The 26,166-nt window shown below is 42.7% G+C and overlaps 1 protein-coding gene across 1 annotated transcript; it reads right to left on the reverse strand.

Moving 5' to 3' along the window:
* Nucleotides 1–1,405: 1,405 nt before the first annotated feature.
* On the reverse strand, nucleotides 1,406–24,726 carry LOC110016633 (uncharacterized). The gene is made up of 3 exons (XM_020710044.3): nucleotides 24,301–24,726; nucleotides 22,742–23,128; nucleotides 1,406–5,033 (listed from the first exon to the last, which is right to left on the reverse strand). The coding sequence occupies exons 1-3, from the start codon at nucleotides 24,443–24,445 to the stop codon at nucleotides 3,484–3,486; spliced, it is 2,082 nt and encodes a 693-aa protein (XP_020565703.3). The 5' UTR covers nucleotides 24,446–24,726; the 3' UTR covers nucleotides 1,406–3,483.
* Between the last annotated feature and the right edge of the window lie 1,440 nt (nucleotides 24,727–26,166).

A 26,166-nucleotide genomic window follows, 5' to 3' on the forward strand; every position in this document is an offset into this window, starting at 1 on the left:
CAGTGTGAGGTGTACCCCAAAATGAGCCAACTGGAAGGGGCATGGATGCTTTACAAAGCCATGGGTAAAACTTACGCTTCATACAAGACAAGTGTAACAGGGTGAACTGTTATTATTGTGTTATTATTTGGCCCCTGAAGGCAGCAGCTCATGCTGCCATTAGACACAAGTGTATCTGGAGACGTGCTGATAAGAGACTGGTTTTAAGGAACGACGGGGACGAAAGAGGAGCAGCTCTGAAGTCAGGAGACGGCGGGTTGCTTTTTCCAACTTCAAGAAAATCGACTTTGTTTGTTTGTTGAACAGATCAAAGGAGACAGATCATTTCCCGGAATGAAAGCTGTTGTTGAAAAAATAAAAATCATGTGAACTGGGCTGTTCTTCCGAAGATCCTCACAAACATGATAACTGTTGCTATAACACGTGAAGGTTTTTGTCACACATTCACATTAGTGTCCTGTGTTTTTTTTTTTTCCACGTCTGCAGTCTCTTTCTCTTTCTTTCATCCACAGAAGCTCCAATCAGGAAGATTTCCTCATCAGACTCTATCAGACATCCTTCCTGCTCCACTCTGATTGGTCGGCTGTGAAACACTGAGGAAAACAAAGGAACGAGCAGAACATGAGAATTCCACTTTCTACTGTTGTTGTCTTCTGTTCCAAACCTTGACAGCTCCAGAAGCTACATCCGCAAGAACTTTGTCCAACACTTCACATCAAAGCATTTCCATGACCAAGGTTCCATCCTGATATTATGGGATGTTCTTTTGATGAATCATCTGATGTTCCTGCTCGGTTCTAACCATCTTCCTTCATCTTAAGGTCATCTCCTCCAAAACTGGCAGATGAAGAGCTGCACTGATACAAAATCAGTTTTAAAAATATAACTTGTTCTGTTTTTTTCTTTATCTGCATCCATGAAAAATGTTTACATTGAAATATAAAAGCATCAGATAAGTAACAATAGATTCAACTCAAAATTGGTAAATCCACAACACTAAACATATTTAATTTAGGGGAAAATAAGCACATTTATTAACTTTATTAATCTATTTAGAATCACAGCATTTTGGTTAAGTTTCTTCAGGCTAACTTTGAAAAGACTAATCTATTTGAAAGACAAAAACGAAACAAAAAATACATTCTAAAATCTTTAAATACTCAATTTCCAAGACAAAAACTGGATTTCAAAGAGACTCAAAGCCAGAATGAAGTTTGCAGATTTGTGTTAAGCTGAACCTCACTGCTGCACTCACACTGATGAGAAAAACCACAACAAAGAAACAGTTTGTTTACTTTCGACACAGCTTCTGAAAGAGCTCTGTGAGTCTGGGAGTCCAGCTTTGGAACCTGCAGAGAACCAACAACCAGCAGAAACCCACACTGTGGGAAAGACTCCACACTTCTGACTGATGTTCACGTCCACTTTATTCCTCACAGTAAAGATTGGAACAGAACACTGAGAACTAAAAAGAACAGATAAACAGTTCTAATGTCTACTAGAAAACATGAATAACAAGAACACCAGACAGAAACACCAGTCTGGTTTTTCCTTAATACATTTTACGGAAAATCTTTTCCTAAAGAGATTTTTGGCTCATATGACCCAAAAATATAAACTGCAGTTGCTACTTTTTAAAAACTATAATGAAATGTTCACTGATCATATAAAAAGTATTAGATTTAAACAAAATACGTCCAGTGTTGTCATGGTAACACAGGCAGAGACAACATACACATTATATCAGCATAAACTACAACCATATGAAGCTGTTCAAGAGATGAAGATTAAACTATGATCATCAGAAATAACATTTTATTTACAGGTTCATCTATAAAAAACAAATTGAAGTTTAGCATTTTTTTATAAATCATGTCAAACAGCAAAACTCATTGCATAGAATAATTATACATACATGTATTATACATGTATCAATCCTTTATTTTATGGATTTTGATAATTGTAAGGTATAGATAAAGACAACCTAAAAAAGGTGTCTTAAAAAATTAAAATATCAAAATAAAAAAATAGTTTCTTTCTGTTCAACAATTACTTCTGCGTCCTTTTAACTAATGCCTGCATCAATGTGGTCTGGAGGCCATCATGTGACTCTGTGTTCATGTAATGAAAGCTCGGGTTGCTTTGATAGTTGACTTCAGATTGTCTTTATTGAAGGGTCTAGTGTCTCATCTTCTTCTTTATAACAGCAGACTTTGCTCATTGACCAAACACAGGAAAAACATGGCCATTGAAGCACATATAACTCTTGTGCTATCCTAGGCACTTTAACATTGGGAGTTGGGTCATCTAGACCCATTAGACAGTGCTCTGAACCTTTTTTCTTCAATGATTTGTGATCTTCACTGGTGTCCATGGATTACATGAAATCTTTCCACCTTCGTCCACCTTTGTCATGGTAGGGAGAACACGTCAATGGTAGGGTGGGGTCAAAGGATAGCAAAAGGGTTAAGAATCTTTTTAAATGTAGGAAGAAGCCAAGTCCTGCTGGAAAATAAAATCAGAATGCTTTGGAATTTATTGTATGGGGTAAGTTAACTGTCGAAATGAAACGTGTGCAAAACAAAGTTGTGCACAATGTAATACTTCATGCACAACTTTGCAAAAGAAAATATGAATACAACCTTCAGTTATACCCTTAACATGTCTGTTTTGAATACGACTTTCCCTTGTCTTGAATACAACATATCTCGCTAACTTGCTGTCAAAAATACGTCACTGGATCACAAGGATATTTTTGTGTCCAAAAAACATTGATATAACGAAATTTGCACGTGTATTGAGAATCATTCATTAAACTAAAACAGAATATAATATTTTAGAATGTTATTGATTATATAGAATGGATATTATCTTGTTACCATAGCTCTGTTAGAAAATAAATCTGGCAGAAAAAAAAAACATGGCTGCATTTTGTGTTGCCAGGGGACAACAGCTGATTGTGTAAACAATGCACCAACGGAATGTTTCAGACCCAGAAGTGAAGGGAAATAGTCCAAATAGAGCATCAGGCATGCCTCACATTAGGTGCAAGAAGTTCATGTTTGTCAAAAAAGAGATGATAATAAAATAAACTAGCAATAACAAGCGAGCTAATTTAGAGCCAAAGTAGGCTAACTGGCAGCTGACCGTAACGAATAAAAAAAAAATAGTAAAAAAAAGAGGTCATTAGGATCAGAAAACCCAACTTCCTTTTTCAAAAATTTTCTGCTGTCTTCTGGCAGGAACTGCTCTGTTACCGCTTTATATACTCATCCCTAAATGTGGTGTCATTGTTTTATTCTATTGCATTGTTGTTCATAAACCACACCGTCTCTCGATTAGGACGTCACTGCAGTGACATGAAGGTTGGTGGCTATGTGATCAATGTTCTATATTTACATTACATTAGTAAAGTAATGCTACAAAATGAAATGTAAACTTTGTACTCACTCTGCATGCACAATTTGTTCAATCGATGTTTCGTTACTCGATATTAACATCTAAAGCAAAAGGCTTCTCTCCTGGATGAGTTCTCATGTGTCTTTTTAGACTACATCTTTGACTAAAGCTTTGATCACATTCCTTACAAGCAAAAGGCTTCTCTCCTGTGTGAGTTCTCATGTGTGTTTTGAGATGGGATCTTTGACTAAAACTTTTATCACATTCCTTACAAGCAAAAGGCTTTTCTCCTGTGTGAGTTGTCATGTGGTTTTTGAGATTAGTTCTTTGACTAAAACTTTTATCACATTCCTTACAAGAAAAAGGCATCTCTCCTGTATGAGTTCTCATGTGTGCTTTGAGATCAGATATTTGACTAAATTTTTTATCACATACTTCACAAGCAAAATGCTTCTCTCCTGTGTGGGTTATCATGTGTCGTTTGAGATTATATATTTGACAAAAACTTGTACCACATACTTCACAAGCAAAAGCCTTCTCTCCTGTATGAATTCTCATGTGTCTTTTGAGATTAGAAATACGACTAAAACTTTTATCACATTCTTTACACGGAAAGGACTTCTCTTCTGTATGAGTTTTCATGTGAATTCTGCCTTGAGACAAGTAATCAAAGCTTGTACCACATTCTTCACAGAAATGGGTTCTTTCAGACTCAGTTCCTATGTGGATTGACGCATTGTGTCCGATTCCTTTTCTTTTACCAAACTTTATATACGAAGATCTTTTTCCTGTTGGAGATTGTTTGTGTTTCTTAACAAAAGATGCCTTTCTGTTTGTTTTTCTAACACACTCACTTTCTGACATGTGAGAGCTGTCCACACTTTGGACATGTCTTCTGTCTCTTCTCTTCCACTGATTTCTGTTCTGTGGGTCTGTCTCTTCATCTGTAGTTGATGTTGATTCTTCATGTTGGTTTTCTACTTCATCCTGACTATCAGTTGTATTAAAGCTCTGCTGATTGTTTAGATCTGCTTCACTGTTCTCATCTTCCTCATAAGTAGGAATCTCCATCAAGGTATCAGTCTCCTGCTTCAGGTTAAGCCACTCCTCATATTGACTGATACAGAGCTCGTCTTGCTCCTTTTTAAACTGCAGATGATCTGGTTCCTCCAGTTCCTCTTTAATCTGTGGAGGTTCTGGTTCCTGCAGTTCCTCTTTAATCTGTGGAGGTTCTGGTTCCTCCAGTTCCTCTTTAATCTGTGGAGGTTCTGGTTCCTGTTGTTCCTCTTTAATCTGTGGAGGTTCTGGTTCCTTCAGTTCCTCTTTAGTCTGTGGAGATTCTGGTTCCTCCAGTTCCTCTTTAATCTGTGGAGGTTCTGGTTCCTGCTGTTCCTCTTTAATCTGTGGAGGTTCTGGTTCCTCCAGTTCCTCTTTAATCTGTGGAGGTTCTGGTTCCTGCTGTTCCTCTTTAATCTGTGGAGGTTCTGGTTCCTGCAGTTCCTCTTTAATCTGTGGAGGTTCTGGTTCCTTCAGTTCCTCTTTAGTCTGTGGAGATTCTGGTTCATCAAGTTTCACTCTGAAGTTCCTGTTCTGGTTGCAGGGATCCTCTTCAGTCACCCAATGCTGAGGGAGGACTGCAGGAACACAAACACAAGGAAACCTTTTTATACTTGAAAGGATTTTTAGAATTATTAAGCACCAAGAAAAATCTAAACGACCTTAAAAGTACTTCATTTTAAAATATTATTTGAAAAAAATCCATCCCTCCATTATCTGAATTCGCTGAATCCCTTTTGGTATCCTGAGGATCCTGGATCCTGAAATCGGTAGCAGTGATGAAGACTGATGAGACACATCATGTACAGTCGGGATCATAAATATTTAGACATAGACACAGTCTTTCTAAGTTTGTTTCTGTAAATTACCTCAGTGAATTTTAAATAAAACAACTCAGATGCCATTGAAGTGCAGACTTTCAGCTTTTATTCCATGGATTGAACAAAAAGATTACATAAAAATGTGAAAAACTAAAGCATTTTTTTAAACACAATCCCTTCATTTCATGGGCTCGTAAGTAATTGGGCAATTTTCTTCCATGTTATTGCATGGGCAGGTGTGGGTAATTCCCTTGTTATGTCATTATGAGTGAAGCAGATAAAAGGCCTGGGGCCTCATTTATAAACGTTGCGTACGCACAAAAGAAGGCGTACGCCACTCTCTACGCAATAGTTGAGATTTATAAAAAGCAAACTTGACGGGAAAATGTGCGTTCCTTCACGCAAGCTCTGACCCAGGCGTACGCACAAAAACGGGTGAAATGAGAAACGGCGACACCGTCGACAGATGGAAGAAACACATGAAAGTGAAAATGACAATACTGCCTCTCATAAATAACATGAAGACTGAAGATCAAACGAAAATTATAACAGAAATTCAATAAACACATATTTGCAAAAAAAAAAGTGAAATATGTTCTGCAATATTGGCCTGTTGTGCAATTCATCCTCACAAATAATATAGTTAACAGAACGAAATAATGTACAAAACTGATATTCTTGTCAGTGTGTCCGTCTGGCGGTGCGGATATAGGTGCGGGCGTGCGGACGGACGGACAGATGTATTAATTGTCCACTGGGGAAAGTTGTTTTCATATTAAAACATTTCTTCATAAGATATGGAATTATGGTATTCATGCATATGCCTTTAGTTTGTTTTATTTTTGATAAAACAATGTATGGCGTCTCAACCATTCAGAAAGCAACAAGAAATTACATTTGCGCTGATCAATTTCCCATTTCCACGTCGATTATTACCGACATCTGTAGCTTGTCAGATGCAATTAAATGGAGGGAAATAAAATGCCCCATCACAATGCGTAATGACGCACAATGGCTGATCTTGCACTCTTAGAAGATGTGGCAAATGGAAGAATTCGGAGTGAACGCATCTTTAGACAGCAAGAAGACTTGCTGGCAAACGAGGCGAGTGGCTTATGAGCCGGTTCCGACTTCCTTGAGCCGTCCTTTTGGACCTCTGCGGGCTTTTGGGCCCGGCGTTACAGAGGAGCACTCGGAGGAACCACGCGGTCCGAGGTTGTGAGGTTACAGCATTTACGGCGTCTGCCACCGTTTGCCACTCACGTGCCTTTTTGGCATTAGTAATGCCCACACTGTGCCCTCCAAACAACATTCTTCTCCTCTTTTCCACCTCGCCAACGATAACTTCTACTTCACATTGAGTGAAGTTACGTTTTTTTGATTTCCTCTCTGTGTGTGCCATGGTTTCGTAATCAATGAATATTAATTTGTGGGCGTTTCACGGACTATTTATGGGCAACTATGGGCGTGTCATGAAGCCGCAAAAGCTGCGCTGCATTTAGAATTGGTTGTGATTTATTAAGGGAAAGATGCGTAGGATGTGCGTGCGCACGGTTTTATAAATCCGAATATTTCTGTGCGTACGCACGTCCTATGTTTCATCTGTACGCCACTTCTGACGCAAATCCTACGCATAGTTTAATAAATGAGGCCCCTGGACTTCATTACAGGACTTGTGCTTCATTTTGAAGATTTTGCTGTGAACAGACATGTGGTCAAAGTAGTAGGGTTGTGCCGATGGACGATGATAGTGATGGGTGACTGACATCCCGATGGAGAGACACCATCGTGATGCCACGCCCCCGCCACGTTGCGAGTTGACACCATAAGCCGCGGTTACATGTACAAAATATCTTGATAGGGTTCAATGGTCGGATTAGAATCCAACCGTGTAGATGGGCCCAGAAAAATGTTTTCAGAATATAAAAATGTTCACTAAGGTCACACTTTCGTTTGGAATAAATCATTCGCACATGCGCAGTAGGGTTTGAAAACCGGAAGGATATAAGTTCCGCCGAGCGGCTTTTTTTTCTCAAACTTTATTGAATGTAACAATTCAATACAAAACGATGTTAAACAGCCCCGAGCGGCTATATACATTGACATGTCAGCTCGGTAAAATACGAGATGATCTTCTAAACGTGCTTTTAATAATGTTACGGTTATTATGAAACACCTGTTCGCTCATCATTTGAATTTTAATCCGTGTGGTCAGTGCTCTTTCTGAACGAAGCCAAGATTAGCAGTATGCTAACACGGGCTAACAACATTAGCTTTGGGTGGCGCTGCATCCTGGCTGCACGTAAACATGTGGGAATAACATCAGCCTTTATTTAGTCGGGACGCGACTGGAAACACAAATCCACGTGATTGTTTGAATGTTTTCTAAGGACTGAGCGACATTTCTGCTCTGAAGCTCAAACAGCTGTGTGTGCTGAAGATCCGAGCTGTGCTCAGACACACACTTTTAGACCCGGTTCTGAGTTCGGTAGCTAGTACCCCTAGAGCTGCGGGACGGATCGCAGTCTTAAATCTCCCACTCATACCGCTCATGTATCCCCCCCCTTCCCATCAAACACAAAGCTGTAAGTCCGCGCTCGCCGGTCCACTTCACTAGTTAAGTGCGGGAGCGGAATACTTCTTTTCTATGTTATTTGTTACTTTTTTTGTTAAAGTCACTTCCCTCAGTTTATACTGGATCATTGCGGATTAGTCATTAGTTGGGAAATAAAATGAAAAAAGCAAAATAACGAATAGCAGTTATATAAGAACGGAAAATGTAAAAATACCCCCCCCCCCCCCGACAACGGCCAATTTAAGGGACATCGCCCAACCCTACAAAGGAGCTCTCCATGCAGGGGAAAGGAGCCATCATTAAGCTGAGAAAACAAAAAAAAAACATGTGAGAAATTGTTATGGTATTAGGAGTGGCAAATCAAGAGTGTGGTACATCCTGAGAAAGAAAGAAAGCACTGGTGAACTCAGCAACGCAAAAAGACCTGGGGCCTCATTTATAAAACTTTGCGTAGGATTTGCGTCAGAAGTGGCGTACGGATGAAACATAGGACGTGCGTACACAAAGAAATATTCGTATTTATAAAACCGTGCGCACGCACATCCTACGCATCTTTCCCTTAATAAATCACAACCGATTCTAAATGCAGCGCAGCTTTTGCGGCTTCATGACACGCCCATAGTTGCCCATAAATAGTCCGTGAAATGCCCACAAATGAATATTCATTGATTGAGAAATCATGGCAAACACCGAGAGGAAATCCAAAAAACGTAACTTCACTCAATGTGAAGTAGAAGTTATCGTTGGCGAGGTGGAAAAGAGGATAAAATGTTGTTTGGAGGGCACAGTGTGGGCATTACTAATGCCACAATGCACGTGAGTGGCAAATGGTGGCAGACGCCGTAAATGGGGGGGGGGGGGGGGGGGGGGGGGGGACCGGGGCGCCAGATGCATGCACCGGGTGACACGCGTGGTTCCTCCGAGTGCTCCTCTGTAACGCCGGGCCCAAAAAAAGCTCGCAGAGGTCCAAAAGGACGGCTCGAGGAAGTCGGAACCGGCTCATAAGCCACTCGTCCTCGTTTGCCAACAAGTCTTCTTGCTGTCTAAAGATGCGTTCACTCTGAATTCTTCCATTTGCCACATCTTCTAAGAGTGCAAGATCAGCCATTGTGCGTCATTACGCATTGTGATGGGGCATTTTATTTCCCTCCATTTAATTGCATCTGACAAGCTACAGATGTCGGTTCTATTGTAATTTTCGTTTGATTTTTTTTGTTTCTTTCACTGCTGATCGATCAAACGGGTGTTCGTGTAGGCTGTTAATTGTAGGACTTGCTTTGTGAAGTCTTCATGTTATTTATGAGAGGCAGTATTGTCATTTTCACTTTCATGTGTTTCTTCCATCTGTCGACGGTGTCGCCGTTTCTCATTTCACCCGTTTTTGTGAGTACGCCTGGGTCAGAGCTTGCGTGAAGGACCGCACATTTTCCCGTCAAGTTTGCTTTTTATAAATCTCAACTATTGCGTAGAGTAGGGTTGTGCCGATGGACGATATCATCGTCCATCGTGATGGGTGACTGACATCCCGATGGAGAGACCACCATCGTGATGCCACGCCCCCGCCACGTTGCGCGTCGAGACCATAAGCCGCGGTTACATGTACAAAATATCCTGATGGGATCAATGGTCGGATTAGAATCCAACCGTGTAGATGGGCCCAGAAAAATGTTTTCAGAATATAAAAACGTTCACTAAGGTCACAATTTCGGTCGGAATAAATCATTCGCACATGCGCAGTATTCGCACATGCGCAGTTTGAAAACTGGAAGGGGATACAACTTCCGCCGAGCGGCTTTTTTTCCAAACTTTATTGAATGTAACAATTCAATACAAAACGATGTTAAACAGCGCTGAGTGGCTATATACATTGACATGTCAGCTCGGTAAAATACGAGATGATCTTCTAAACGTGCTTTTAATAATGTTACGGTTATTATGAAACACCTGTTCGCTCATCATTTGAATTTTAATCCTTGTGGTCAGTGCTTTTTCTGAACGGAGCCAGGATTAGCAGTATGCTAACACGGGCTAACAACATAAGCTTTGGGTGGCGCTGCATGCTGTGAATAACATCAGCCTTTATTTATTCGGGACACGACTGGAAACACAAATCCACGTGATTGTTTGAATGTTTTCTAAGGACTGAGCGACATTTCTGCTTTGATGCTCAAACCGCTGTGTGCGCTGACGATCCGAGCTCTGCTCTGACACACACTTTTAGACCCGGTTCTGAGTTTGATAGCTCGTACCCCTAGAGCTGCGGGACGGATCGCAGTCTTAAATCTCCCACACATACCACTCATGTACCCCCCCCCCCCCCGTTCCCATCAAACACAAAGCTGTAAATCCGTGCAAAGCACGTGATGCTGTAGTATCGCGAGAGCCGACGAGAGGAGTGTGGTGAGTTTACTTGGCGGCGCGTAAGTTGTGAACAAACATTTTTGATTTATTTAATTACACCGCCATATTTAAATAATCCAGAAAGTTTAAAAAATAAAAATCTGAAAAAGTTTGTCAAGCATTTGCCAGCCTGGATGACCTGGAGGACCTGGAGGATCTGGAGAATTACATCGACGAGTGTTTCAATACCTGCCTCATGAAGAAATCCAACACCGCCACTCCGTCCACCAAACGCAACCGTCCCGAAGACTCCCCGCGGGCTGCCTCCTCCCCAGGCAGCAACATGAGTGATATCCTGGATTCAATTGATAAAAGGCTCTCCAGCCTTGATTGCCGTTTAAATCTGCTGGAGATCCTCCATAAGGAATTCCAAGGCCTGCGAGAGTCTCTGGAGTTCAGCCAACAGCAGGTGCAGGAGCTCGCAGCGGAGAACCAGGCCCTCAGAGAGACCGTGAAGATCTTGGGCCACGACACCGCCCGTCTCTCTGAGGAAAACCGATCCATCAAGGAAACCCTCCTGGATCTTCAGGCGAGGAGCATGAGGGACAATCTAGTGTTCGCAGGGATTCCAGAAGAGGCAGGGGAAGTCCCGGAGAACATTGTTAAGTCCTTTATAGAGGTCCACCTGAAACTCCCCAAGGAAGAAGTCCAGAAGATCTCCTTCCACAGGGTTCACCGGCTCGGAGGAAAAAGGCCGGACAATCAGCGTCCCCGTCCTATTGTTGCTAAATTTGAACATTATAAACAAAAGATGCAGGTAAAAAGCAGAGGGCGCGAGCTGAAAGACACACATTATAGCGTGAATGATCAGTTTCCAGGCGAGATCCTCCGCCGTCGGAAAATCCTCTTCCCGCTGAGGAGGAAGCACCTGTCTGCTGGAGCACGCGCGGTGGTTGCTGTTGATAAACTTTTTGTGAATGGCAAGCTGTTCCGGGACCCAGAGGTAACACCCTGGCTGTGCTGAAGGCTTTCAGAGGCGCACTGACATCTGCGCTGCCCAGAAGAAACCCGCAAACTTATTTAACTAGGAAATAATCGGATCATCAATAATCCACACCTCTCAGGAAAAGTGTTTTTTCTTTCTCTCACATTCATGTTTCTGTTGTTGTTTCGTTGTTTTTGTTTTTTGTTCTTTCTCTTTCCCTCTCTCTTTTCTCTTGTCCCCCCCCCTTCCCATGTCCTCATATGTGAATCAGGTAAAGTCAACGCAACCATGGTGAGTATTTATTTATGCACGGAACGGGCGCGCGCGCATACTAGCGCGCATAAGAGCATGCACACGCGATCCCGCACACACACGTTGATAAACTGCAAAAACCTCACTTAGGCTCACACAGGACGCACGTAACATGCAGCTCATAGCCAAGACACGTTCACCCACAACGCATAGCGCTTGTCAGTGTAGCAGGTACGCACAGCGGGCACGCGCACACGGACGGGCACACGCACTATTTAGCCTTGCACTCTCCCGGTTAGAACAGCTATGAGCAGTCTTAACATCGTTAGCTGGAATGTGCGTGGACTTGGTTCTGGGCCAAAGAGATTGAAAGTGTTAAATCACCTGAATGATCTTAAAGCAGATATAGCTCTGCTGCAGGAGACCCATTTATCTTTATCAGCTGGTCAACTCCTGTGCTGTTCCCAGTATCCAGCTATGTATTCTGCCAGTTTCAACTCCAAACAAAGAGGGGTTGCAGTTTTGATTAATAAAAATGTTACATTTACTCATAAGGATACAGTTACTGACCCAGAAGGCAGATTTGTAATCATTAATATATCCATTCAGAATAAAGACTTTTGCATCGCCAGCATCTATGGCCCGAATGTTGACGACTCTTCCTTCTTTCACAGATTCTTCACCTCACTCTCAGTTCACTCTGACTCCACAATCATTATAGGAGGAGACGTCAACCTTGTTTTGGACCCTGAACTTGACAGACTCAGCACAGCAGCAAACCAGCGTACATGGCAGTCTGCAAGTATTCTAAAGCAGTACATGAATGATCTGGGTCTCTGCGACGCTTGGCGCTCATGTCATCCAAGCACTAAGGGGTTCACCTTTTTTTCTCCAGTTCACCATTCACAATCTCGTTTAGATTATTTATTAGTCAGTAACTCCCTTTTGAAAGAAATTAAAAGTTCCAACATTCACCCAATTATTATCAGTGACCATGCACCAGTTTCTGTTACTATTTCAAGGGAAGTACCCAGACCCTCGGGTTCAACCTGGAGGTTTAATACGTCTCTGTTAAAAGACCAGGAATTTATTGAATTCTTTAAAAAAGAGTGGGCAACCTTCTTAGAATTCAACGATACTTCTGAAATATCACCAAGTATTCTTTGGGAAGCAGCAAAAGCAGTCATGAGAGGGAAAATCATCTCTTATTCAACGCATAAAAAACGCAAGGAGAAAGCAGATTTATTAGAATTAGGAAATAAAATAAAAACTCTGGAGACTGCTTATGCTGCTTCTGCACAGGAACACATACTGGGCGACCTGAAAAATTTAAAACTGCAGTTAAATGACATCATCAATAAACAAACACAATTCCAGATACAAAGGCTTCGACTGGAAAGATATGAAAACTCAAATAAATCTGGCAAATTTCTAGCTAATCAGCTTAAAATTAATAAAGAAAAATCAACAATCACTTCGATTATAGACCAAACAGGGAATGTCACCCATGACCCGGTAAAAATTAATAATGCGTTTAAAGACTTTTATCAAAACTTATACACTCCACAGATCAATCCATCAGAACAAAGCATCAACTCATTTCTCAACAATATAAACCTGCCCAAGTTAAACGAAGATCAAATCACAAATTTAGACTCTCCGCTCTCGTTGTCTGAGCTTCATGAAGCTCTGTTACTTATGCCTAATGGTAAAGCACCAGGGCCTGACGGCTTTCCTGCAGAGTTTTATAAGGAATTCTGGGAACAACTGGCACCAACGTTTTATAAAACGGTAAAATTTATCAATGAAAGCCAATCTCTACCACCTAACATGAACTCTGCCAACATTATCCTTCTTCTAAAACCCGACAAAGACCCCACGAGTCCTTCAAGCTATCGCCCCATTTCTTTAATTAATGCAGATGTAAAAATTATCTGCAAAGCACTAGCACAGAGAATAGAAAAAGTCACTCCTCACATAATTGACTTTGATCAAACTGGATTCATCAAAGGCAGACACTCGGATGACAATGTCCGCAGACTCGTTAACATAATAGACTTTGCCACCATCAAAAACCAGGAAATGACTATACTATCACTGGATGCTGAAAAAGCCTTTGATAGAGTAAATTGGAAGTTCCTCATTGCTGCCCTCCATAAGTTTGGGTTTGGAGAATCATTCATCAATTGGATCAAAATATTATATCACAACCCCAATGCATCAGTTAGAACTAATAAACAGACTTCCAACAGGTTTTTTCTTGGAAGAGGAACTAGACAGGGTTGCCCACTCTCCCCCTCGCTTTTTGCAATATTTATCGAGCCTCTAGCTGCAGCAATAAGACAGAATGAGAGTATTAAAGGAATTAAAACCAAACACAGCCATCATAAAATTAGTCTCTATGCAGATGACATATTACTGTTTTTAAGTAATATACATTCTGTTAATGAAACGGCAACAATCATTAATGAATTCTCTTCTATATCAGACTATTCCATTAATTGGAATAAATCTGTTTTATTACCACTGAACAGTAATGCGGAGCAAGGACTCACAATACCAGTTAAATCAGGCAATATAAAATATCTAGGTATTTATTTTTCCCCCAAAATATCAGAACTGGTGCTGCTAAACTACACCCCATTACTGAAAAACATACAGGACGACCTAACACGCTGGACCAACCTGCCTTTGTCCCTTATGGGCAAGGTAGCCACGGTTAAAATGAAAATCTTACCCAAAGTTAATTATCTCTTCTCAATGATTCCCACACAACCGCCATTAAAATGGTTCAAAACATTAGACTCATCCATATCAAGCTTTCTATGGAACAATAAACCTGCAAGAATTAGTCTAAAAACTTTAAAATCTGCAAAAAGCTGTGGAGGATTAGAATTACCTAACTTCCACAATTACTTTCTTGCAAATAGATTACAATACATCTTAAAATGGTTAAAAAATAATCCAGAAACCAACTCATGGTTAGACTTGGAACAGGCGTTATGTGGAAAGATCAACCTGTCAGATCTTCCATTTATTAGTCAAATAGTTAAAAAACAGGATTGTTTCAAAAGTATTAATATAAATGCCACTTTAACAGCCTGGTGGGAATTTCTCAAAATATCAAAATCATCAATTCAACCGTGCAAAATGACACCCATCTGGAACAACCCAGACATCCTCATAAACAAAAAAATTATCCACTTCCCAGCTTGGCAAGCAGGGGGCATAAAACAACTAGAGCACATAATTATTGATAGAAGATTCATAACTCCCCAGGAACTTCAAGACAAACATGGAATATATAACTTCTTGGAATATCAGCAACTTAAATCAATTATTACTAAAAAGTTTAAATACAGAGACAACGATTTAAAGCTACCAGATGTAGTTACCACTCTGATCAATTTCTCAATGAATAAAACTCTCTCCAAAATATACAAACTTTTATGTAATTTAGATAACAATATTTCACTTCCGACAACAAAATGGGATGCGGATTTGAGCTTCAGCACAGATGAAAGTTTTTGGTCAGAACTTTGTCTAAACACCTTTAAAATGACAAAAAATCCAAATCTGCAGCTAATCCATTTCAAAACTCTTCACAGAATTTACTACACTGGACAGAGGATGTTCAAGATGGGTCTCAGTAACTCAGACATTTGTCAGCACTGTGACAGTAATCTACCCGACAATTACATGCATGCACTATGGTTCTGCACGCCTGTCCAGGCTCTCTGGCAGCAGGTATGTGCCGATCTATCAGTCTGGCTTAAGGTTTCAATCACAGCTTCACCGTCACTTTGTGTGCTTGGTGACATGAGTGCCATCGATGTAGAAGGAGGATTAGGCTCTATCATTTTCATAACTCTTTGCATTGCTAAAAAAACTATTTTAATAAATTGGAAAAGCAAAAAAAATATAAATATAAGTCAACACAGAAATCTGCTGCTTGATCATATCAGCTTGGAAAAAATGTCAGCCCAAAGTTCAAGTAACTTTGAAAGAATCCGGTCTCTCTGGTCTCCCATAGCTAACTCCGTGACTTAGGGGGTGGGGGGGGCATGGTCGTCGCTGCTCCTTGCCCTTCTGCCGTGGGCCGGGGTGGGGGTCGGGGCCTCCGGTGCCTGGCCGGGGGTGGTGGGGGCTCCGTTGGTCGGGGGGTCGGGTCCGGCGCCTGGGTGGGGCGGCCTGGGGCGCTGCGTGGTCCTCTGGGCTTGGGTGTGGGGGTGCGTGGTGGGGGGGGTGGGGTGGTGGTCTGGCTTGGCTTGGGGGGGTGGTCCCTTTGCCTGTGCTGGGGGGGGTTGGCGGGGGGCGCTGCTCGGGGGGGGGGCCCAGCGGCACTGGATGGGCTTCCCGTCTACACCTGGGGCTGGGATCGGCCCTTCCCTGGCTCTGGGGCGGGACGGGACAACCCTCTTGGGGCCCCCGGTCGCTCTGGGTGTCATCCGCTTCGGCTGCGGGGTCTGGGGGTGGGGTGGGGTGGGGGTCTTGTCGGCCCTGTCCTGTGGGGGGGCATTCTGGGGGAGGGGGGGGGCCACTATTGGTACGGGGCAGGGGGGGTTGACGGGTCGGGGTCTCCGCTGAGGCCATCGGCGGTTTCCCCGGCCGGTTGGCTGCCTCGGTCCCGTCGAGGCCTGACCAGAGCTCTTCTAGGGCCGGCGTTTGGGGGTGGGGGCCTGGGCTTGCTCCGGGGGGGGCCGGCGCTTTCTGGCTCCCCTCTCTCTGTGTGGGGGTGGTGGTGCTGGGCCTGGGGTGTCTGCGCCTCCGGGGGTGGGGCCCCGGGGCTGGGTGGGCCTGGCCCCCTTGCTGGGGGGGGGGGGGGCGGGGGACGGCTGTTTGACCACCGGGGGACAGTCTATCATCTGTCCCCAACTTACCCCCTTCCTCATATAACCTCATAATAGGGTGAGGGGGTGGGGGGCTTAGCCTGCGATGAGCCTTGGGGGGGGGGGTTTACTAGGCAGTGACCCCCCTCCTGTGGTTGCCGTATGGAGTGGGCCCCCCCTCTTTCGGTTTTATTTGCACCTTAGACATGTAGGGCCCTTGGTAGGGGGGGTGCTTGGACATCACTGCCAGCAAGCAGCGGATGTCCTCCTAGCACCCTACCCGCCAATTTTAACCGCACCTTAGACATTTAGGGCCCCTTGGTGGGGAGGGTGAGGGGACGTCACTGTGAGTAATCAGGAGACGTCCCCTTAGTGCCCTACCCGCCAATTTTAACCGCACCCCCCTTAGTACACACACCCCTCCCCCCTCAATATATACATCCCAACATAAACACACACACATGCACACACACACTCTCTCAAACACACATACACGCACACACATTTTGCAAGGAAGGTGGGACCTAGGACCATCTGTCCCCTGCCTCTTCCCTGGTGGGGGGTACGGGCCCCTTTGCAACGGCGGCTGTGTCCCCGGGGTGCTGGCTTCCTGGGCCCGGCGGTGCTCTCTCCGCGCGGTGGGGGGGTTCACATTACATCTGAGCCGGGGGTGTTCGTGTCCCTGGGGGGTGGGTTCTGGTCCTTGCTCCTGAGTGCTGGGCCCCGCCAAATTTCCAACTGTGGCCGAGCCTGGTCGGGCCATATTTACAACACCCCTTGTGGGCCCTCTTTTTTCCCCGGGGTTCCCCCCTCCTGGGCGGGGGCGGCGGGCCCCTGCCTCGCTCCTCCCTGGACCAACCGTTGGCCGGGCGGATGGCTGCCTGGAGTGCGGAGTGGGTCTCCCTTGGGGGGTCCTGGCCCGTACCTAGGGTTGGGGCGGGGGGATGCCCGGAACTCCTGGGTGGTGGTGGGGTGCTCGTCTGGGGCTGTGGGCGTCCTTCTCCGGTGGGGCCCTGCGTTGGGTTCTCCCGGCGCGGCGGGGGGGCTGCTCTCCTGGTTGGGCTGGGGCGGCGCCCTCTTTCCCTCCGTGCCTCCCTGCTCTCTGGCTCTGGGGGCCTTGCGGCGGCCCTGCTGGCCCTGGCCTGGGTGGCGGGCTTGGTCGCCCGGGCGGCGGTTGTTCCCTGCCGGTTCCCGTGTGGTGTTGGGGGGAATCCGGCTGCCGCTGCTGGTGCGGTGGGGGTCTTGGGGTGGGGATGGCTGGGCACTCTCCCTCCTTCTTTTCACGTTCCACCATCCATTTTAGAAGAACATAAACACTCACCTGAGCACAGGTGTCAGCTCAACAGACTGAATGACTGAAATATTTCACACTAGTTGGTTTTAAGGCATAAGTATGCGTGTGAACACTATCTGTTTTGTGTACATGTTGACAGGTGGACATTTTTGCAACTAACAGGTGTGTTTATAACATTTGAGTGTGTGTGTGGACAGGCTCCGCCCTTTTTTTTTTGTTTTTTTTTTACATTTGAACCTTACCATAATGATTAACAACCAGTAAACTTGTTGCTTTATGCTGCTTCATGGTCTTATCCCCCTTCCCCTCCTATTATCACCCCCTACCCCCCCTCTCTCTAACGTCCCTCTTTCTTCTTCCCCTCTTTCCTTTTCCGTCCGGTCCAACACCAAAGATTTTCAGACATGTTTGAAATTAATAAAGTTTGGCCTCAATTACAAAAGGGGTTTATTCAGACATACCTTTGGTTTGTCTGAAGATTAATAACCCCTCTTGTTAAAGTAAAATATGTCCAACCCAAGAGGCCCTCAGCTCTCATCTGTCTGCCTAGCTGTTGGACAGGACAAGTTAGAAAAAAATAAAAAAAAAAATAAAAAAAAAAGTCACTTCCCTCAGTTTATACTGGATCATCGCGGATGAGTCATTAGTTGGGAAATAAAATGAAAAAAGCAAAATAACGGATAGCAGTTATATAAGAACGAAAAATGCAAAAATACCCCCCCCGACGATGTCATCGTCCATCCCGATGGTTGACAGCAAACATCGTCAATGGCCAATTTAGGGGACATCGCCCAACCCTAGCGTAGAGAGTGGCGTACGCCTTCTTTTGTGCGTACGCAACGTTTATAAATGAGGCCCCTGGACGTCCACGGAAGACAACAGTGGTGGATGATCGCAGAATCATTTCCATGGTGAAGAGGAACCCGTTCACATCAGCCAACCAAGTGAACAACACTCTCCAGGAGGTAGGCGTATCAATATCCAAGTCTACCATAAAAAGAAGTCTGCATGAAAGTAGATCCAGAGGGTACACTGCAACATGCAAGCCACTCATAAGCCTCAAGAATAGGAAGGCTAGATTGGACTTTGCTAAAAAGCATCTAAAAAAGGCAGCACAGTTCTGGAAAAACATTCTTTGGACAGATGAAACCAAAATCAACCTCTACCAGAATGATGGCAAGAGAAAAGTATGGAGAAGGCATGGAGAAGCTCATGATCCAAAGCACACTACATCATCAGTAAAACACTTTGGAGGCAGTGTGATGGCACTGGGACACTAGTGTTTAATGATGACGTGACACAGGACAGAAGCAGCCCAATGAATTCTGAGGTGTTCACAGACATACTGTCTGCGCAGATCCAGGTGAATGCAGCCAAACTGATTGGGCGGCGTTTCATAATACAGATGGACAACGACCCAAAACACACAGCCAAAACAACTCAGGAGTTTATTAAAGCAAAGAAGTGGAATATTCTTGAATGGCCAAGTCACTCACCTGATCTTAACCCAATTGAGCAGCATTTCACTTGCTGAAGACTAAACTTAAGACAGAAAGGCCCACAAGCAAACAGCAACTGAAAGCTGCTGCAGTAAAGGCCTGGCAGAGCATTCAGAAGGACAAAACCCAGCATCTGGTGATGTCCATGAGTTCAAGACTTCAGGCTGTCATTGCCAACAAAGGCTTTTCAACCAAATATTAGTAATGACCATTTTGTTTTCAGTTATTTGATTTGTCCAACTACTTACGAGTTCATGAAATGAAGGGATTGTGTTTAAAAACTGTTTTTGTTTTTCACATTTTTATGCAATCTTTTTGTTCAACCCATGGAATAAAAGCTGAAAGTCTGCACTTCAATGGTAGCTGAGTTGTTTTTTTTAATTTTATTTACTGTGGTAATGTACAGAAAAAATATTAGAAAGACTGTGTCCAAATATTTATGGTCCTGATTGTACATCACAACCCACTAGTGCTGCTGCTGCCTGAGGGAAACCAGCAGCTCCTAATATCCACCAAGGTCCAGCCAAGTCATTTCTGCACAGAAAGTCTGCACAAATTATGAGGGGCACTGACCAGTGGTGGTAAATGAGCATCAATGCTGAGGATTTTCAGAATAAAAGAACCAGACTCAATTGTGGAGAATACATTTATCTGTGCCCAACCAAAAACAGCAACTTCTTTGCTGCATTTTACATTGATTAACAGAATTACTTAAAAAACAAACTACAGTAAACCCTTGTTTTTCGCGGGGGTTACCTTCCAAAAAGAACCCGTGATAGGCAAAATTCGTGAAGTAGAAACCTCTATTTTTTTAACAAGTATTATACAATTAAAAACTCTATTATACATTGAAAAGAAAGAACAAACCATTTTACAGGCTCAAGCATTTGTTTCACAAATCAAAGTACTTTAGAAAAGTTTTTTCAACAAATTACTTCTGTATTTACTGTCAAATAATAATTTTAATCATCAATGTGAACAGAAGGCTTCAAATCGTGAAGATTAGCCCCGCCCACTGCGACCCGAGAGTATTTGGATTAAACGGGAGAAAATTTAAAATGATTATGAAAAAAATACAAACAGTCGGACAAATAGTGACTGAGGTGTATTTCACTGCTCTTCAGACTGAGCCGCTGCATCCTGACTCCGCTCTGCAGCGTTTTCTTCTTTTAAGGCCTGCGGTGCCGGTTTGTTTGTTCGGGAGAAGAACATAGTGATAGGCAGTTGTTGTCGCTCTTTTTTCTAGCGGAGTGACTTTTTAGCCAATCAGAATGAAGAACAGAATGCAGGATGCAAATCCATGAAGTAGCGAAACCGTGAAAAGTAAACCGTGTTATAGCAAGGGATCACTGCAATGAAATAGGGCTGGACAAAAATGATGGTACCCATAACTTAATAATTTGTTGCACAACCTTTTGAGGCAATCACTGCAATTCAACGGTTTTCTGTATTTGACAATGAGCCTTCTGCAACTGTCCACGGGTATTTTGGCCCACTCCTCATGAGCAAACTGCTCCAGTTGTCTCAGGTTTGACGGGTGTCTTCTCCAAATGCCATGTTTCAGCTCCTTCCACAGATGTTCAATGGGATTCAGATCTGGACTCATAGAAGGCCACTTCAGAATAGTCCAACGCTTTTCTCTGAGCCATTCTTGGGGGGTTTTGGCTGTGTGTTTTGGATCGTTGTCCTGTTGGAAGACACATGACCTGCGACTGAGACCAAGCTTTCTGACACTAGGCAGCACATTTCTATCCAGAATACCTTGATAATCTGGAGATTTCATTTTACCTGCACAACTTCAAGACACCCTGTTCCAGATGCAGCAATGCAGCCCCAAACCAGAACTGAGCCTCCTCCATGTTTCACAGTAGGAACAGTGTTCTTTTCCTTGTATGCTTTATTTTTGAGTCTACCAACATAGAGCTGATGTGCCTTACCAAAAAGCTCCAGTTTTGTCTCATCTGTCCAAAGGACATTTTCCCAGAAGCTTTGTGGCTTGTCAACATGCATTTTTACAATTTCCAGTCTGGCTTTTTTATGATTTCCTTTCAACAGTGGTGTCCTCCTTGGTCGTCTCCCATGAAGTCCACTCTGGCTCAAACAACGATGAATGGTGCGATCTGACACTGATGTACCTTGATCTAAGAGTTCACCTTTAATGTCTTTGGAGGTTGTTCTGGGATCTTTTGATACAGTTCCAACTATCCGTCTCCTCAATTTGTCATCAATTTTCCTCTTTCTGCCACGCCCAGGGAGGTTGGCTACTGTCCCGTGGGTCTTAAACTTCTGAATAATATCTGTCACTGTTGTCACAGGAACTTCAAGCTGCTTAGAGATGGTTTTCTAGCCTTTACCTTTACGATGTGTGTCTATAATTGTGTTTCTAATGTCCTGGGACAATTCTCTCCTTTGCTCTCTGTTGTCCATGTTCAGTGTGGTTCACACCTTTTCACCAAACAGCAACGTGACTATTTGTCTCCCTTTAAATAGGCAGACTGACCGATTATGGGTTTAAAAACAGCTGTGATGTCAATTAAAGGACATACCTGAGTTCATCATGACCCCCTGGACAATTAGTTCTCAGTCTTTTATGGAGGTACCATCATTTTTGTCCAGCCCTATTTCATTAGTTTGTTTTTTTAAATAATTCTGTTAATCAACAACTCAAAAGTAATGGCTGATTTTGATTATTTAAATTTCAATATATTTTAATTTATTGTCAATTTCTAACGTTTCAAGTCATTTCAGTGAACAATGTGGATTTTCTTTCTTTAACTGAGGGGTACCAACAATTTTGTCCACCACTGTACACACACGCGTGGTTTCAGAAGCACACACACATCCTCATTCTACAACATAAGTTTCCATCTCATGAGGAAATACGACAAATTTACTGCGTTCTAATTATTTATTTCCATTGTATTCATTTCCATTACAAGCTGCGTGCGTTCTTGAGTGCGCGACACGACCGCCTGCCGGAGGATTTTGTGTTGGAGGGGGGGGGGGGTTATTACTGTTCTCCTTCACTCTGTAACACCAAACATGAACGCGCACTGTTGGATTTCCATGAATATCACTACATGTTTTGTTTGGGAACCATTTTGTGCAGCGCAATGTTACGTGTCTGTATAAACAAAGGCGGAGCCTCCTGCCCCGCCTTCTTCATGGGTGCCAGGCTTCATAGCTACCAGAAAGGTGACTAAGTGTCTGCAGTCTGTTTATTACTGGGCAATATATAATATTCTGAGAAGATGTCTGTACCAGAGAGCACAGGTGAAGGCTCACGTGCAGCTCCAGAGCGGTCCGCTGCAGAACATACACATAGTCAATCTACAACACCTATATAGTTCTTTGGTAAGATAGGTAGTAGTTAGTTATTACTGTTATTTGTTAATAAAGAATACAGCGTGGGGGGGGGGTGGGGGCAGTTAACCGCGACACCGCTCCGCCTGCTGGTTCATCACAGCGGTGATCAAAAATCCCACACCGTCACAGCTCTAATCAGCAATCACAAATTATGATATAAATCAAGTCATACAATGCATGCAAGCTTTTTTCACAGTTTCATTATCATCATTTTGATATTTCTATTCTCTTTCTTGACTTCACCGGTAAACAGCATCACAACCTTCAAGGTTGATAATGATGAGTGAATTCAAACTAAATTATATGGTTTCTGAGTCACACTGACCTTCTGACATGTGAGAGCTGTCCTCACTTTGGACATGTCTTCTGTCTCTTCTCTTCCTCTGATCTCTGTTCAGTGGGTCTGTCTCTTCATCTGTAGTTGATGTAGATTCTTCATGTTGGTTTCCTTCTTCATCCTGACTTTTAGTTACATCAAAGCTCTGCTGATTGTTTAGATCTGCTTCACTGTTCTCATTTTCCTCATAAGTAGGAATCTCCATCAAGGTATCAGTCTCCTGCTTCATATCAAGCTGATCTTCATCCTGACTGATGAAGAGTTCCCCTGGTTCCTCTTTAATTTGTGGAGGTTCTGGTTCATCTTCTTCCACTCTGAAGGTCCTCTGCTGATTGCAGAGACCTTCCTCTTCAGTCATCCAATACTGGGGGAGGACTGCAGAAACCAAAAACAACAAGGAGCCTTTTATACGTTTACAGGACTTTGGGGTTTTGTCAAGCACCAATAAACTCAGTGATCATTAAAGAAAATGCCTGAGGAGTATGGAGTATTGGAAAAGACTGATTGAAATAAATATATACACCATTAAATTATTAAATAAATATGTCACTCATTATTTAAAATTGTCATTAAATAAATAAAATTGAAAATCAATAAATACATGTTTAAAAAAATCAAATCTTGAGGAGTACATTAGTTTTTCATGACATATTTCAGGATTTTATGCACCAGTGTGAGCTGGAAGGGACAAATTGAAATAAATGTATTGAATATGAAATAAATGAATGTCTCATTACTTCTTTACAATTTGAAATAAATAATCAAAAATGTCATTAAATGTGTCAATATTTATTTAAAATTCAATTTTAAATTATTAGTTTGCATTTATGTTGCATTTATAAGTTATTCTATATTCTATTCTATTTCTTAATTTGACATTGACAGTTTAAAGGTGAACTTTCTTTAAGCCTTATTGTTGAACTCCCGCCCTTTTCTCTGCCTTGTGCAATAAGAGGAGAGGAGAATTTAAAACTTTGTTCTTCCAGTTTGTTCTTCTAGTTCTAGTGAAGGAAAGTGCTGATTCCACTGGTGACAGAAACAAACACACAGTAGTGTCTGATAAGGACACGTCAATGAACACTCATTGGATCATGTGGGACACACATTACTGGCATCTGATCTGCACTTATGGCGCACAGTCGGGACTTGAAGACTATTGGGTGTGGTTCCACCAGCACAAGCAGCTGTTCAATTTGTGGACAGATGTACACAACTGGACACTCTGGACAGTCCAGCTGACAGGCTGTAGGTAATGACCAAGTCCAGAGTGTGTCCTCTGTTGTGAGCAGCTGTGAGACATTTTTGAAATCTGTGCTGCTCAGAAGATTGAAAAACTCAGTCATGACGTCATCAATGTTGACAACATGTCAATCAAAATCACCAATGATTGAAATCGTATTATACCGCATGTGAAGTGATGATAAAAATTGAGAAAAATATTTAATAAGGCAGGAGGGGGGTGGTCTGTTGTACACAGTGGCAGTTAAGAAAAGCAGGAAAAGCATGAAACTCAAAGGGCTTCTCTCTCTTTGTAGAAGTGAGCATACCTATGTGGTGGAGCTGAATCTGCGGGTTCCAGCTGCTATCCAGCAGTCTGCGCTGACGACAGAGCTCCTCCTCGTTCTGGACGCTGGTTCTTTCAGCAGCAGAAAGTTGTTCGCTGACAGAACCTTCCTGAGGTTCTGAAGACATGGTTCCTGCTGCGATCTTCAGCTCCAACTCCCACAAACACCGCCGTCCTCTTCACACTGCAGCTCCGATCGATCATCTGCTAGTCTCACAATCACAGCAATCCACGTTGTCTTTCCGTTCAACACTTCTTCACTCATTTACGACACTTTGGAAAATGCTGAGAGTTCCCACACGAACCACGTATCGTCCTTTCTGTCCAAAAACCTCAAAAACATACTGACAAAACACCACCGTCCTCCCAGTCACTGCTAGCTTTCCTAGCTCCTCGGTTTGTTTACTTCCGGTTCACTTGCAGAAACTTTATTTAAAAACAAGTATAAATTGCTTAACTGGATCTAATATGGTTCAAATTGCTTTCAATATTTTTTTAATAGTCTTAATTCATGAAAAACAAAACAAAGAAAATCTAGAAGGAAAAAAGTTTTGGGCAAACTATTTTAGCTCCGTTAAATTAAGTTAATTTAGGGGGAACAAAATAGTATATTTTACCTGAAAAAATCTCGTAAATTACGAGATAAAATCTCGTAATTTAACAGTTATGACTTTCTTTCTTGTAAATTTACAACTTAAAAGTCGCAATTTAATTTTTTTTCCTGTAAACTGGCCCTAAAACTCAGTCGTAGCTTTAAGAATCATAAAGTATAATATTATTCAATATAAATATAATATACTCTAAAAATAAACTATTTATTTATTTGTCGTTTTTTTTCCTTGTAGGGATGACTGTAATGTTGGAGCTACGTTCTAATAGGTTTATTAGTAGGAGGTTGAAGGCTGACAATGAAGAGTTATTTGTTTGTGAAAAACAGAATAACCTAAAAACAAAACCATGGATAAATAACACATAAAATAATGTGTTTAATAGAGAAACAGGATTTTCAAACACATATGTCGCTTATAGTTAGTGATGTTTTTTTTTTCCTGAACACGTCAGATTTTTTTTTTGCTTCAAGCTAAACAGGATTTTAGCTGGTGGTGGTTTGATTTTGGATGGGAGATCCAGTTTTATTTCACGCAGTTCCTAAACGGAGCCATCAGGTGTCTCCCTCCTCACTTCTATCAACCTGGGGCGGGGGTCGGCAACCCGCGGCTCTGGAGCCACATGCGGCTCTTTAACGCCGCCCTGGTGGCTCCCTGGAGCATTTTCAAAATGTTTTAAAATGTAAATAGATGGGAGAGAGAAATATACTTTTTGTTTAAATATGGTTTCTGTAGGAGGAAAAACAAGACACAAGTATTCTTTATTTTTTCCAATGCTGAAAGAGCTTGTAGAATTGATAATGCAATGCCTAGCAGGTACACGGAAGCCAAACTGGCTACAAGCTGAAATGTCAATCAAATGTCTGCCCTGAAAACAAGCCATACGACTCCACAGAGTCTGAGAGGGCAGGGAGCAGAGAGGAAAGCCAAGAGAATTATCACTTTACTTTCATTACTGTTCCCAATTTGTTTTGACACGCATCACATTGAACATTGCACTGTAGTGATCAACCTCTCTCCCTTCCACACTCATGGTCCAACAAAAAGAAACAAACATAACAGGAAGAATAAACTAAGGTGGAACAACAAAACTGCCATATGAAAAGAAACGTGGGCAAACAGAAACGCTCATGCTGAGCCCTAATTAGATCAGGAAACTGCGTCCCACAATCCCTTGCTGCTAACAGACCTAAAATGCACATGACCGCCACTAGCCCCGCCTTCACCTCCTAAGGCTCATG

Source organism: Oryzias latipes, chromosome 2, assembly GCF_053564925.1.
Source record: "Oryzias latipes strain Hd-rR chromosome 2, Olatipes_Hd-rR_3.1".
In the NCBI taxonomy this organism is placed as follows: Eukaryota; Metazoa; Chordata; class Actinopteri; order Beloniformes; family Adrianichthyidae; genus Oryzias; species Oryzias latipes.